The 14,851-nt window shown below is 36.1% G+C and overlaps 1 protein-coding gene across 1 annotated transcript; it reads left to right on the top strand.

Moving 5' to 3' along the window:
* Positions 1–104: 104 nt before the first annotated feature.
* Positions 105–12,081, top strand: fkbp15a (FKBP prolyl isomerase family member 15a). The gene is made up of 24 exons (XM_067408209.1): positions 105–169; positions 1,931–2,037; positions 2,151–2,229; positions 2,313–2,382; positions 2,503–2,577; positions 2,691–2,789; positions 2,986–3,135; positions 3,567–3,635; positions 5,036–5,173; positions 5,280–5,413; positions 5,901–5,949; positions 6,052–6,171; positions 6,265–6,355; positions 6,463–6,542; positions 6,994–7,078; positions 7,199–7,305; positions 7,389–7,487; positions 7,578–7,672; positions 7,798–7,852; positions 8,025–8,196; positions 9,851–9,972; positions 11,515–11,580; positions 11,648–11,755; positions 11,863–12,081. Exons 1-24 carry the CDS (start codon positions 105–107, stop codon positions 11,989–11,991), a joined length of 2,364 nt encoding a protein of 787 aa, XP_067264310.1. The 3' UTR covers positions 11,992–12,081.
* The last annotated feature ends 2,770 nt before the right edge of the window (positions 12,082–14,851 follow it).

Genomic DNA, 14,851 nt, shown 5'->3' with positions numbered 1-14,851 from the left:
TTCGTGCTTACCTGTGCTCATTAAGTCTCGGAGAAGTGCGAAATATTTGTGCATTTCATCCTACTCTCAGGCTCAAGCGCTGTGCGATCATCAGAAATTAGACTATGGAAAAAATTAAAGACATTATTCCCGATTATCACGATGGGGACTTTCTGTGCCCTAAAAGTGGGTAAGTGTTATGACAGAATATAGCTACAATGTTTTTGTCCAACTCATTGTAGATTAGCCTAATCTTTGGGACATGAAGTGTTAAATATTTAAAAAAATATATTATTTTTTTTTAAATGATAGATTTGTAACGAGTTATGTAGTTTTTACTCCATATCCTGTTTTTACTGATTACACACCAATAATTTCTTATTCACTTTTCATTAATGGAAATGCTGGGTTAAAAACAACCCAAGTTGGGTTGAAAATGGACAAACCCAGCAATTGGGTTGTTTTAACCCAGTGGTTGGGTTAAATGTTTGCCCAACGTGCTGGGTAGTTTTATTTAACTGTTGTATAAAAAATACTGTATTGCTTGCTTAAAATGAACCCAAAATATGCTGGAAATGAAAATGTATTAATATGTTTAATAATTTAGCATTTATTAATAAGATAATGATTAATAAACATTTATTAAATTGCTTGTTAATAAATGTACACCTTTTGATTATTATTGTTGCCTCTAGTAATTATGTGTCTGATTTTTAACCACTGGGTTAAAACAACCCAATTGCTGGGTTTGTCCATTTTCAACCCAACTTGGGTTGTTTTTAACCAAACATTTTTTAGAGTGTAGTGATAAAAGCAATATAGGCATTGGTAATGAAAATAAATAAGACCTCTCACTTCAAGACAAGGTATTTCTGACAAATAATGTGATTGATTTTTCTTTTTTAACCTTAAATTTTGGGTTAACTTGACTTTGTGTCAATGACCTATTTACATAAGGGGAATTGAGAAAAGAAGGAGGTAGACATTTTAAAAAGGAAAAATGTTTTCATTTAACAGACATATAACAGACATATTTTGTCCTTTTCATTTTCTGCTTGTTGAAACCACTTTTGAAAGCATATGCGGCGTTGATGAGGTGAGACTCCTCCTTCAGTAATTTCATTCACATGTCAGTGATTACAGTGCATTTACATTTGGGCTGCTCAAAATCTGGACTGGTTACCCACTGTAGCTTGAACACCAAGATAGGAAGAAGAAAAACAGGAAAAGGAGGAAGATTTTTTTATATCTCTTTTTTTTTTTTTTTTAAGGCTTCTTAGCCTTTTCCTCAGTGACAGAAAGCTGGCGGCCATGTCGGCTGTATGGGACACTGACTATCTGTGGAGGGAGGTCCAAGGGTCAGTGAAAGCAGGTCGTCTTCTTTCATGTGGATTTAATTATAGATGTTAGACTGGACCTTGCTGTCCTGTAACTGCAGTTCTGGTTTGAAAAGTCTAAAGGTGTCTGATTGGTGCTGGTCCAGTGATTCTTGTGTGCATGTCATCAATGTAGCAGCTTGTTGACATTTGTTTTCCTGAAGATAAGCAATATTTTTAAATCTTAACATGCTCTAAAGTTTTCACTTGCAACATTGTTGGCAGCATATTGTCAACAGCTGGTTGTAGCAACGGCATCTGTGGATGCTCAAAGTCTGAGATGTGTAATTTCAACACCACATTAATAATTCTTCTGCTGTTTTTGTTGATTGAAAGTCTACATGGATCATTTTCAACAGGATAGTTAACTCAAAGCTTTGAAATATTGTGCTTTCCAAGAACATTGGGATCTAAAATGGCTACATATTGGATATGTATGGAAATCTGATTCTACGTTAAAGTAAAAAAATAGGCAATTGTGAAACAATTGTGGCAAAATAAAGAAATAAATGTGAGATGTAAATTTAGCTCTACATCTATTAGTGAAGATATAACACGTGTTTGCGTTCCTTTAGGGCAAAGCTGGCCTCTCTCTTTGGTCTGGACCGAGCAGAGAGTCAGGGAAACGAGTCCTTTCAATTCACTGCCCCTAAACAGCCCAAAAAGACCTGCGCCATATTAGGTATGTGGCAGATGCAGCAGATTGTCATGTAGCCTTTTTGGCACAATTCCATGTGTTCGGTTTATTTTGAACATTAATTTGTCATGTTTTAATGTTTGTTTGTTTTTTTTAAGGTCCGCCTCCTCAGAAGCCGGCCCCTCCTCCATGTGCTCCAGCTGTGATGTTTGCTACAGCCGTTCACGCATTCTGCTTGTTAGTATAAATATGGCAATTAAAGGATGTTTACGAGACTTTTTAATTGCCATTAGTTCACACATTTCTTAATTTTCCACCAGTGTAAATGGACAGTATGTAAAGCAAGGCAAGATAGGAGCTGCTGTTTTAGGAAACCATGTAACCAAGGAGGTAAGAGAAGCTTATATATATATATATATATATATATATATATATATATTACACTGTATGTGTGTAAACGTGTGTGTGTGTGTATTTCATTTGGTCATTTTTTTCTATCTGCGATTATAGTACAAGATTCTGTTGTATGGCAGTAAACAAAAACCGATCACTACGGCTAGAATCCATCGTGGATTTGTCCTCACAGTAAGTGTTAATTTTTGTATTCTATTTTCTATTCTATTCTATTGTGTTGTCTTGTGTTTTGTTCTGTTAAATGCTGCATTCATCAGATTTATACTACGTATACCTGTCCACAGGTTCAGCCCTGTAACTATGTCACTTTCTATGATGACCAGCAACAGAGCTGGTCTTTAATGTTTGACTCAGAAAAGTCCAGGCCTGAGTTCTGTAAGGAGGTAATACTTGTAAAACTGTATTCTTTGCTGAACATTTAAGATTGATGGAATCAAAGAAAATTCTGGTTTTAAAATAAAATTATTCTGTTTCTCTAAAGCTCCAGTAGTCTGAAAATTGTTAGAATGCAAACAATTTTAAATGTTACAGATTGACAGTATTATTTAATTAAATGACCTCTGAGCCTGTCTGTCTCAGGTGTGTGTGGCCAGGTGGAACAGTGAGGCTTCATCAGACTCTCTGGTCACTCAGGACCTGGTTCAAGGCGAAGGTCAAGCTGTTGATGTTGGGGACACAGTGGAGGTGGCCTATTCTGGATGGTTTTTACAGAACCATTCTCTTGGGCAGGTCTGACCATTTAAAAACTTTTAATTGTCGTTATATTCAAATCACACTTTAAATGCATTATGGTACATACTGTATGTACAGACAAATGTCTGATTTGGTCCTAATGTCAGTGTTTAAAAAATACAAAGATGAAATAAATAATTATAGTGTCTTGCACTTTAATTTTGCTGAAGTTCCTACTTTAAGTGGAATCACTGCTTTTTCTTATTTTGCACATCATGGTCTTGAATTTCTAGTTAAACTTCTTTAATCATAGTTGATCACATTTAGCACAGAGCAGCTCAGTGTGCACATTCTTGTTGATTAGTCACGGCTCAATAAAAGTCATGCCCCCATTGAACTAATCAACTCACTGCTAATTTAAATGGCATGTTTGCTGTGCAGCTGGAGATCTATAAATGTGAAAGTTCAGTGTCTGTCTGTTTTTTCAGATATTTGATTCCAGTCTGGGAAAAGAAAAGCTGCAGCGAGTAAAACTTGGAGCAGGCAAAGCTCTGAGGGTGAGAGGGTGTGAAGTTTTTAATGATGTTTATATGGTATGTTTATGTGGTGTTGTTAATATGCTTTAAAGGAACACTCCACTTTTTTTGAAAATAGGCTCATTTTACAACTCAGTTAATCAGTTGAGTTTTACCATTTTTAAATCCATTCAGCCGATCTCCGGGTCTGGCGGTAGCACTTTTAGCATAGCTTAGCATAGTTCATTGAATCTGATTAGACCGTTAGCATCGCGCTTAAAAATGACCAAAGAGTTTTGATATTTTTCCTATTTAAAACTTGACTCTTCTGTAGTTAAATTGTGTACTAAGACCGACAGAAAATGAAAAGTTGCGATTTTCTAGGCTGATATGGCTAGGAACTATACTCTCATTCAGGCGTAATAATCAAGGAACTTTGCTGCCGTATCATGGCTGCAGCAGTGCAATGATATTACGCAGCATCTCTCACAAACGTCTCCATGGTTGCAAGGCACACTACTCGGGGGTCACAGCCGCTGCGTCTGCTGCACCCATGGGGTGCTTCTCAATTCTTATTTGTGCATCTGGTACGGCAGCAAAGTTTCCTTGATTATTACGCCGGAATGAGAGTATAGTTCCTAGCCATATAGGCCAAGAAAATCACAAATCAGTCTTAGTACATGATGTGACTACAGAAGAGTCAAGTTTTAAATAGGAAAAATATCGAAACTCTTTGGTTATTTTTTAGCAAGATGCTAACGGTGTAATCGGATTCAATGAACTATGCTAAGCTATGCTAAAAGTGGTACCGCCAGACCCGGAGGTTGGTTGAATGGATTCGAAAACGGTAAAACTCAACTGTTTACCTCTAGGGGAGTTGGAAAATGAGCCTATTTTCAAAAAAAGTGGAGTGTTCCTTTAAGACAAACCATGTGCAAATTCATCAGTCAACACCATTGCTAAGAATTTTCTTCTTAACACTGCGGTGTACCAAAGACAGTGTCAAAATCATTGTTTAAAACCGCTCCTGTTTCCTACCGTCACAAATATGTAACCAATCCCTGTCAATATGCGGGGCGGGGCTTTTCTCCACTGGCTTTCTATGATGTTCAAAGCCTTTCTAAGGATGTTGATTTTTTAGAAGGCAGCTGTCTGATTCTGAGATAGTGAACAGTAACATGGTTTGTGTAACATTAGCAACACATTATTATCTGTTTGATAATGTAGTCAAGGCAAAGGCTAATCATATCAGCTATTTTAAGGCATGATGAAATTAATTAAATGTTAGTTTTGATTATCAAAGATGAGTTTAGAGGATAAAATTATTGACTGCAGGGGGACTTTAAAAATGATGATAAAAGAAAATGTATAGCAGCCAGATGCATACTGGTGGTTCTGTCAACTGTTGTGTCATCAAGCTCTTACGTTGCCTTTACTCACAGGGATGGGAGGACGGGATGCTTGGTATGCAGAAAGGAGGTCGACGGCTTCTTATCGTCCCTCCTAGTATGGTTTCAAAGGGCGTCCCTAACCATGTGCCAGAAAACAGCACTCTGGTCTTTGATGTAGAGATTCATAGAGTAAGGCACTGATGGTGTGAATACAATTTAAGATACCAGAGCAAACATTTCTAGTCTCTCTCACCGCTTTTTTTTTTTAAAAATCTGTCTATTTATCTGCATGTAGGTTAAATTCTCCAAAGAGCGACATAGTGGGGGATCAGTTGACACCTTCAGTACATCTCCAGGAACCTGTTCAGACATTCTGAGAAATGAAGAAAACACCAGCCAATTGGTCACAACCGATACAGAGGAGTCAAAGTGTGTACAGACAGCATAACCTATGTACTAAATTTAGAATTTTTAAAGTGTCAGTTCACCCAAAAATGAAATTTATGTTATTAAGTACTCAACCTCATGTAGTTCCAAACCCTCATTCATCTTCAGAACACAAATTAAGATATTTTTGAGAAAATCCAAGAGTTTTTTGCCATTTTTTTTATATGTCATTTTATCGTTATTTTAACAAACTTTTATGTTAGAGGTGATTAATCACGATTGATCGATTTGGTCATGATTAATCGAAGGTTTATGCTGAGAAGAAAAAATTAAAGAGAATTAAACTTTAAACTTTAAAAAAAAGTTAAAATACTCATAAATACATTTTTTTTTGCTGTGTACATAGAGGTTAAAGGTTAAACCAAGAATGAAGATTATGTGATAAGGCTGTTTTAATTAAGTGTCTCTAGACACGCATCCATGAGCTGATTCCTATGAATTTATACAATTTATTGAAATTTATTTTTAGAGACCAAGCTCGTAAGGGGAAGGTGGAATCTGTAAGTGAAAACCTGACAGTGAGTAGTATTTCCTTTAACAACAGTAAACAGACAGATGCCATATGCCTAAAGTAAAGGCCAAAATGCTGAAGCTCCAACTATATTTTTTCTTTTTTGTAGACTTCAGGTGCATCCAAAGCCAGGCTGATGTCACGTATAGCCAAGATGGGTCAAGCCATGCTTCCATTTCTCACTGGGGCCATTCCAGCTCAGCCCGACCCCAGTGATTCAGAAACAGAGGTAAGGAGAATTGGGGAGTTATTTAAATCTCAGGTTTGTTTCCTGAATGTATTATGAAGTAGAACTACAACTCCCAGATATGTCTCTGTGTAGGATGTCAGTGAATCTGGACGTACCTGTGATCTCTCTCCTTCACATTCACCTTCCCCAAAACCTGCACAAATGCCATGCAGTCCTCCATCTTGTATGTGTGAAAACAATCACAAATAATCTCCTAATCAGTATTAGTTAACTCTTCCTTATATTAGACCTAACTGTTTCTTTGCTGTCATGTACTGGTCTTTGTTTTAGTGTTGTGTCAGCCTGATGATGCTCAGAAACAGGAAGCAGTGCCACCTCACGCAGACCCGGATATTACTCAAGGCTTTCAGGTGAGATCCATTGTTATATTTTAGAAGTACAATTCGTTTTATTTATTATATTATATTATATATTATGTTATGTTATACACCACCATTCAGAAGTTTGGGGTCAGTAGGATTTGTTTAGGAAGAAAGTAATGCTTTTATGCAGTAAGGATGCATTAAATTAATCAAAATATTGATAATAAGAAATGTTTCTTAAGCTTGTGACATTGAAGATTGGAATACTGAAAATTTGGCTTTGCAATCACAAGAATAAATTACATTTAAAAATATATTAATATATAAAATAGCCTTTGTGATAATATTATTAAACAGTATTACTGTTTTTATCATATTTTTGATCAAATAAATGCAGCATTGGTGATCATAAGATACTTCTTTCAAGAACCCCAAACTTTTGAATTATAGTGTATGTTCATAAGATTTTATTTATTCATTCATTTTTTGGGGTCAACAGCCATATTCCTTCAGACAAAATCCATATTTTTCATCACAGCTAAATTCATTTCCCTCAATCTGCCCATCCCATATTCCATACCAAAGTAAGACTTGAGCCATGAACTCTCTCAAACTTCCATAAAGAAAATATTTGCTAATTTATTTTGCTGATCAGTTGATTATCATGCATGTTGTCACTGCCTGAGTTTTGTATTAAACTATAGCACCTGATATTACAACATTCTTGATGTCTGAGGCTCGCCAGCATAACACAGAAATTCTGCTGGCTATAGAAAAGGTGGCGCACAGGATGGACCTACTCACCTGCAAGGTACATTTGTGCAATATAGATTTTTTAATATTGTTTCTTATGATTATTAAAGTAAAAAACTAAATTTTTAAAATCGTTTTTAGGTGGACGAGTTGCAAAAAGAGGGTCGCTTCTCTTTTGGACTCTCATCTGTCTCCTTAGAAACAAATAAGATCCTGCACAACATTCAGAGAATCATTCAGGTTTGGATTTAAGGATACTTTCTGTACTTTAATTGTATTTAGATGTGTATAAATTTCCTTCTAAATGACATCTGTGTTTTATTGTGTAAGGAGAGCATGGCTCTGAAGAATGAGGTTCTGGAGAAGAGTTCACAAGTGGAGGAAGAGAACCACAAAACAGGGGAGCTGAGTGGACAGAATAAGAGGTGTTCATCCCCCTTTTTCACACTGCAATTTCCTGCTTTCCAATCAGATTAAAGGCAAAAAAGCCTGCAAAAACAGTATACCCAAACATTGACACACAACCAAATGGTTTACTCTGTGTGTGCAGGAATATGGAGCAGCAACACACTCAGACTCGCCGCCTTCAGGATGAACAGGGAAAGGTATATACAGATTTGCTAAATTATGCTGTGCTGGCTTATTGGCTCACTATATTATAATGTTATTTATGTTAAACTTATTTGATTTATGTTTAATTGGTTGCTGTGTTTCATTTTGGTCTTCTTGCAGGTGTGTGCTGGTGAACCTTGATTTGTTTATTTCCTTTCTCTTCAGATTCATTTATCCAAGGAATTGAGTTCCTCCACCACACAAGCATATCAGCTGCAGCAGGAAATGGTGAATCTCCAGCTGATGGTGACAGAGATTCAGACTGATCTCAGTGCGGCCCTGGAGGACAAACACAAGCACTGTGCTCAGATCAGCCTTCTGCAGGAACAAGTGAAAGGTGATCCCAAAGTTTCATTCAGGTTTTAAAGGGGACTCCTTTCACAAGATGTAATTTAAGTCTCTGGTGTCCTCAGAATGTGTCTGTGAAGTTTCAGCTCAAAATACTCCACAGATCATTTATTATAGCTTGTCAAATTTGCCCCTATTTGGGTGTGAGCAAAAACACGCCGTTTTTGTGTGTCCCTTTAAATGCAAATGAGTTGCTTTCCAAAAGAGGGCGGAGCTTTAACTCTTTCACGCTTCAGTTGATCAAAAACAACAAAACTGGAGAATCTTACGCAGCCAAAATGACGATTGTCAGTAGCAGTGTTCAGCCTTACATTGTTCAAACTGGAGAAAATATCTCCCTTTGCATTGAACTTTGAAAATTGTAACTTTGCAGATGTTGTTTATGCTCTAACAGCAACATTAAAGGTGCCCTAGAATTAAAAATTGAATTTATCTTGGCATAGTTAAATAACAAGAGTTCAGTACATGGAAATGACATACAGTGAGTCTCAAACTCCATTGTTTCCTCCTTCTTATATAAATCTCATTTGTTTAAAAGACCTCCGAAGAACAGGCGAATCTCAACATAACACCGACAGTTACGTTACAGTTGGGGTCATTAATATGTACGCCCCCAATATTTAAATATGCCAGCTCATGTTCAAGGCATTAGACAAGGGCAGCCAGTATTAACGTCTGGATCTGTGCACAGCTGAATCAACAGACTAGGTAAGCAAGCAAGAACAACAGCGAAAAATGGCAGATGGAGCAATAATAACTGACATGATCCATGATATCATGTTATTTTTAGTGATATTTGTAAATTGTCTTTCTAAATGTTTCATTAGCATGTTGCTAATGTACTGTTAAATGTGGTTAAAGTTACCATCGTTTATTACTGTATTCATGGAGACGAGCCGTCGCTATTTTCATTTTTAAACACTTGCAGTCTGTATAATTCATAAACCCAACTTCATTCTTTATAAATCTCTCCAACAGTGTGTAATGTTAGCTTTAGCCACGGAGCACAATCAAACTCATTCAGAATCAAATGTAAGCATCCAAATAAATACTATACTTACGTGATTAGACATGCTGCATGACGAACACTTTGTAAAGATCCATTTTGAGGGTTATATTAGCTGTGTGAACTTTATGCTGTTTAAGGCAGTCGCGAGCTCTTGGGCGTGGAGCGCAAGATTTAAAGGGGCCGCAGCATGAATCAGGGCATAGTTAATGATGCCCCAAAATAGGCAGTTAAAAAAATTAATAAAAAAAAAATCTATGGGGTTTTTGTGCTGAAATCACAGACACATTCAGGGGACACCTTAGACTTATATTACATCTTGTAAAAAAACGTTCGATGGCACCTTTAACTAAAGTTAAAAAAGTGAAATCATAATCAACCACCCCTTTAACTCGTATTCAAATGTGGGGTACTTTTAACCATAAAAGTGGTGTTAGTTGTATTGTAGGACAAGTTTTCTAAGTGGTTCTTAACCTTTTTGGCTCCAAGGTCCTCTATTGTCTTCAAAAATATTCAAAGGCCCCATGACTTTTCCAGTTCTTTGTGATTTATTTACAATTTCTAACTGTTAAAATAGACAAAAAATTGTAGAACCACTGATATGAAGTGTTTGGTGCATTTTGGTGTGTGTTTTTAGAGCTTGTGAAGCAAGTAGAACAGTCTGAGCAGCGGTGGAGGGCAGAGAAGCAGAAGTGCAAAGAAATGGAAACGATTATACAAAACATGGATGAGGAGATGCAAGATCTGAGGACTGAAAAGGTGTGTATAGTTTGTTGTAGTAGTTTGAGTTGAGCTGGAAAAGGATGTGTGTTGCTGCACTGACAGAAGAGAAGATGATGCTGGAAGGAACATTTACCGTGCTGCAACAACAAGAATCTATAAAAACGTCACATTAAAAGGTGCCCTAGAATTAAAAATTGAATTTATCTTGGCATAGTTAAATAACAAGAGTTCAGTACATGGAAATGACATACAGTGAGTCTCAAACTCCATTGTTTCCTCCTTCTTATATAAATCTCATTTGTTTAAAAGACCTCAGAAGAACAGGCAATCTCAACATAACACCGACTGTTACATAAAAGTCGGGGTGTACACCCCCAATATTTGCATATGCTAGCCCACGATTGAGGCATTACACAAGGGCAGAACGTCTGGATGTGCACTGCTGAATAATCAGACTAGGTAAGCAAGCAAGGAAAACAGCGAAAAATGGCAGATGGAGCAATAATAACTGACATGATTCATGATATCATGATATTTTTAGTGATATTTGTAAATTGTCTTTCTAAATGTTTTGTTAGCATGTTGCTAATGTACTGTTCAATGTGGTTAAAGTTACCATCGTTTATTACTGTATTCACGGAGACAAGAGTTGTCGTTATTTTCATTATTAAACACTTGCAGTCTGTATAATTCATAAACACAACTTCATTCTTTATAAATCTCTCCAACAGTGTAGTGTTAGCCAGTTAGCCACAGAGCATAGCCTCAAACTCATTCAATATCAAATATAAACACCCAGATAAATACAATACACACACAATCCGACGCATGCATTCAGTATGCATGACGAACAATTTGTAAAGATCCATTTTGAGGTTTATATTAGCTGTGTGAACTTTGTTTATGCTGTGATAGAGTCGAGAGCTCGGGAGGGGGCGGAGACCGCACGATTTAAAGGGGCCGCAACCTGAAATCGGCTCGTTTCTAATGATGCCCCAAAATAGGCAGTTATAAATATTAATATAAAAAAATCTATGGGGTATTTTGAGCTGAAACTTCACAGACACATTCAGGGGACACCTTAGACTTATATTACATCTTTTTTTAAAAAGTTCTAGGGCACCTTTAATAAGATGACTAAGGCCCGGTTTCACAGACAGGGTTTAGGCTAAGCCAGGATTAGGCTTTATTTTAATGAAGGTATTTAAGTAGCTTTTATAAACATACCCTAGAAAATGACATTACTGGTGTGCATCTTGAGACAAAACAACGGCTCTTGACATTTTTTAAGATATGTCAGTGCAAATTACCTTTAGTTAAAGCAGCTCAAACATGCATTTTAGTCTAGGACTAGCTTAATCCTTGACTGTGAAGCTGGGGGTAAATGTCCAGACTGATAGACAGGGTATAAAAATATATCGTACTTAATAAGAAATAGTTTGTGAATTTAACTTGTGTGCAAAATTCCTACGTTCTCCTTTGTTTGCCTTGTAGATTATAATACTGCTATAGTTCTCTCCTTTGTCTTAGTCATGCATCCCTTTAATTTCCCATTTACCTTCATTTTATATATTTTAGTATGAGGATTTAAAGAAGACATCAGAAAATAAGAAAAAGCAGTTTGAGACCCAGTTGGCGATTCAGGTAAGGGGTAAAGAATAAGCTGTTCGGAAAGTCTAAACCTAAAACTGAGCTGGTGTATCATGTGCAGGTGAAGCGAGTGATGAATGGAGTGTTTCAGTCTCTCAAGACAGAGTTTGATCCGCAGGAGTATTACAGTGGACACATAGTGTGCGAGATTCTCCAAAACACCATCAAGGTACTGTCCAACCAATTAGGAGAAGCCTATGGACTGCAAAGGAAACTGTACATAACTACTGTGATGAAATGGTTTCCATCTTGTTGACATCTATTTTTCCTTTGCAGAGTATCACCATGAAACTCCTCTCAGAAATTTGGGAGATTGAATCAGACATAGATAAAGTTGAGGAAGAGTACCAACTGAGATCTACTGATCTACTTTCAGATGGAAAACATGCAGAAGGAAAACCATGAAATGAAGGAAAAAATGGCCAACAATAAAAGGAAGGTGTTTTTGTGACCAGAATTGGACCACAGGCATTGCTTCACATATTGAGACCCTGAAAGGAGAATTAATACTGATACTTGATACTGAAGAATCCTAATTAGTTCTGGTTCACAACAACAGCGTACTTGCAAAACAGTGATATAACTGACAAGGTTGTAAGCAGGTCCTAAAAGTAACTTTTTGCGACACCTGCCAAAGACCGGTGACTTAAGAAAATTTACCGGCCATAAATATTTTTTACCGGCCATGAAACTTTTTTTGCAATAGCAGGCAGTAAAAATTCACAATTCCCTATTCCAATTCCACAGCTAAAACTACTAGCCTAACTAATATAAATGTAAAACATTACTAAAGATAAGTAACAATAGTTTTCAGATACAGACATTGAATAAAGTAATCAAATGTAAAATAACACTGTATAAATTAAACTAGATTAATCCTTGTTAAAGTTACATAAGCTATTTTGTTGTTTGATTAACATTAAAAACACAGACACCAGCAGAAATATTAGGCTGCTGTCACTTTAAGACTGATGTGCGTACACGTGCTTTGTCTTTCTCTACTGTTTACATTCACTTAAGCCAAAACCAACAATGTTTACTAGGATACTCGCTGAGACAGGCATTTGTTGATAATATTTTGTGTGAATTTGTCCTTTCAAGCACAAAATGGTGAGAAAGAGAGCTCAGTTCAGTATTCGCACACTGTCTGAGATGCAGTTTTAAGGAATTGAGTTATTTTTTGCATCTTCTTGCTCTTTAATATTCAAACTGGCAAGACTTAAACTTTCGTGAGGATGCAGTACTTGCCTGTAAACTGTCCTGAGCGTTGTTCGAGTTTGTTCACATTCATATTCTCACAACATTGCATTGTTAGTATTCATAAAAAGATTACCGTCCAACTGGCGTTTGACACCGTTTCATATACTCGCCAATGCTGATTTTTTTTCGCATTTGACGCTTGACGAGCGTTAATTTCAGGGCCTGGTTGTAAGTTAACTAGATGCAATATTTACTTGTACATGTTTGAACAATTGTCTTAAAAGAACATCCTCTAATTTAATATTTGGGCTGTATTTATAATAGAGCTGTCAATCAGTTAAAAAAAAAAAACAATGAACTAATGAATTGCACTTTTTTTTTTTTTTTGTAATTGATCATGTTTAATTGCACCTAACATTAAAACTTTAAATATGTATATATTGTAATAATTTCACATTGAGTCTCCAAGTTAATGTTGAAACAACATAAACAGTATAACTGAAAGCCATCATTTTAACATTTAATTCTCACTTATTAATATTGGGTTTAAAAATAGCCCAAGTATGATGATTTCAGACAATAATAACACAACTACAGATTTCCTTTGTCTGAGAGTAGCTGAGAAAAATTTCAACGTATGTTTTATTTGTGTAATGTATAAACATGTTTTGTTGTGTGTCTGTGTTGAAAACATTTAGTAGTTTCTCAAAGAGAGAGTTCACCCAAAAATGTTTTTTTTTTTTTCATTTAGTCAAGTCACCCTTATTTATATAGCGCTTTTTACAATGCAGATTGTGTCAAAGCAGCTTTACATTGATAACTGGTATATAATTTTTCCTTTTAAAGAACAGTGTCAGTGCAGGCAGATCAAAAGCACTGTTGAATAAATGTCAAGGATACTGTTGAATATCAAATGTCAAGTCAAAATAAATTAAATTAGGGCTGCACGATTAATTGTATTTTATCACGATAACGATATCTGCTTCTCTCGATTGATTTTAAATAATCGTCACGATATCGGCCCGCTCTATGAAAATGAACATAATTTGGAAATATTGGAAGTAATATTAGGAATTTCGCTGTTTTATCTTTTTACTCAGAGACACCCCTTTAACTCCACCCAAACATTGCAAAACGCTGAGAAATAACCTTAGTCCCTTCAGTCAGGAATGCAATGAGGACAATGTTTCATGTTCAGAAGTTTGTTCAGATATGTTTATAATATTCAACGCCAAGGATACATAAGTTTTTTTTTTTGTTTGTTTTTTATTGCTTTGGCACAATTTTTACAAGCAAGTGGTAAATTTTGAAAACTAATGCTGTGACTAATATCACAACAGATCAAAACTGCACCTTTTTAAAAAAAACATTTCAGCATATTTTCAGTTGCGTTAGTACAACACAAAATCACAAAGTACTCCTAAAGACAAACATCCCTTGAAACCACACAATCATAAGATCAACATCAATAGAAAGGAAATAAGTAATATAAAATATAAAAACATAAAATGACAAAATTAATAAATGATTATGATAAATCAAATGACAACTGATTATAAATTATTATAAACTTAATTCATATTAAAACAAACAAAGAATACAACACAGATGTATGGTTTCTCTCTCAAAGTAGCACACACACAGGTTGCTATTGAGAATCCTTAGATCCTTCAACTGTAGATAAATCATGAGCTAGAATGTAAATAATGTTCAAGGAAAGGTTCAAGCGGGCCAGGCAGTGATGTCTCCAACATAAAGAGTACCAGGCAAGGATTTCTCCAGACATAGATAAGGATCAAGGACAAATCACACAGCTAGGTTATTTTTCCACATAACTGAGAGCAGGTTTCTACTCCCTTTCTTCCTCTCTCTCTCTCTCTCTCTCTCACACTCACACACACACACCAAGTTGGAGCTCTCTATAAAAGAAAACTGAACACCTACAGACATCACTGAGAGCAACTTCTTGGTCTTGAATTGACATGGCGATACAGAAGTACCCAGCGCCTGCGAGGATTCCAGTGCAGGACAATAGAGTCTACACTGCCCAGCCAATGATAGTGTC

The sequence above is a fragment of the Chanodichthys erythropterus genome, chromosome 13, assembly GCF_024489055.1.
Source record: "Chanodichthys erythropterus isolate Z2021 chromosome 13, ASM2448905v1, whole genome shotgun sequence".
Lineage (NCBI taxonomy): Eukaryota > Metazoa > Chordata > Actinopteri > Cypriniformes > Xenocyprididae > Chanodichthys > Chanodichthys erythropterus.
This window is presented reverse-complemented; position numbering and strand designations above follow the sequence as displayed.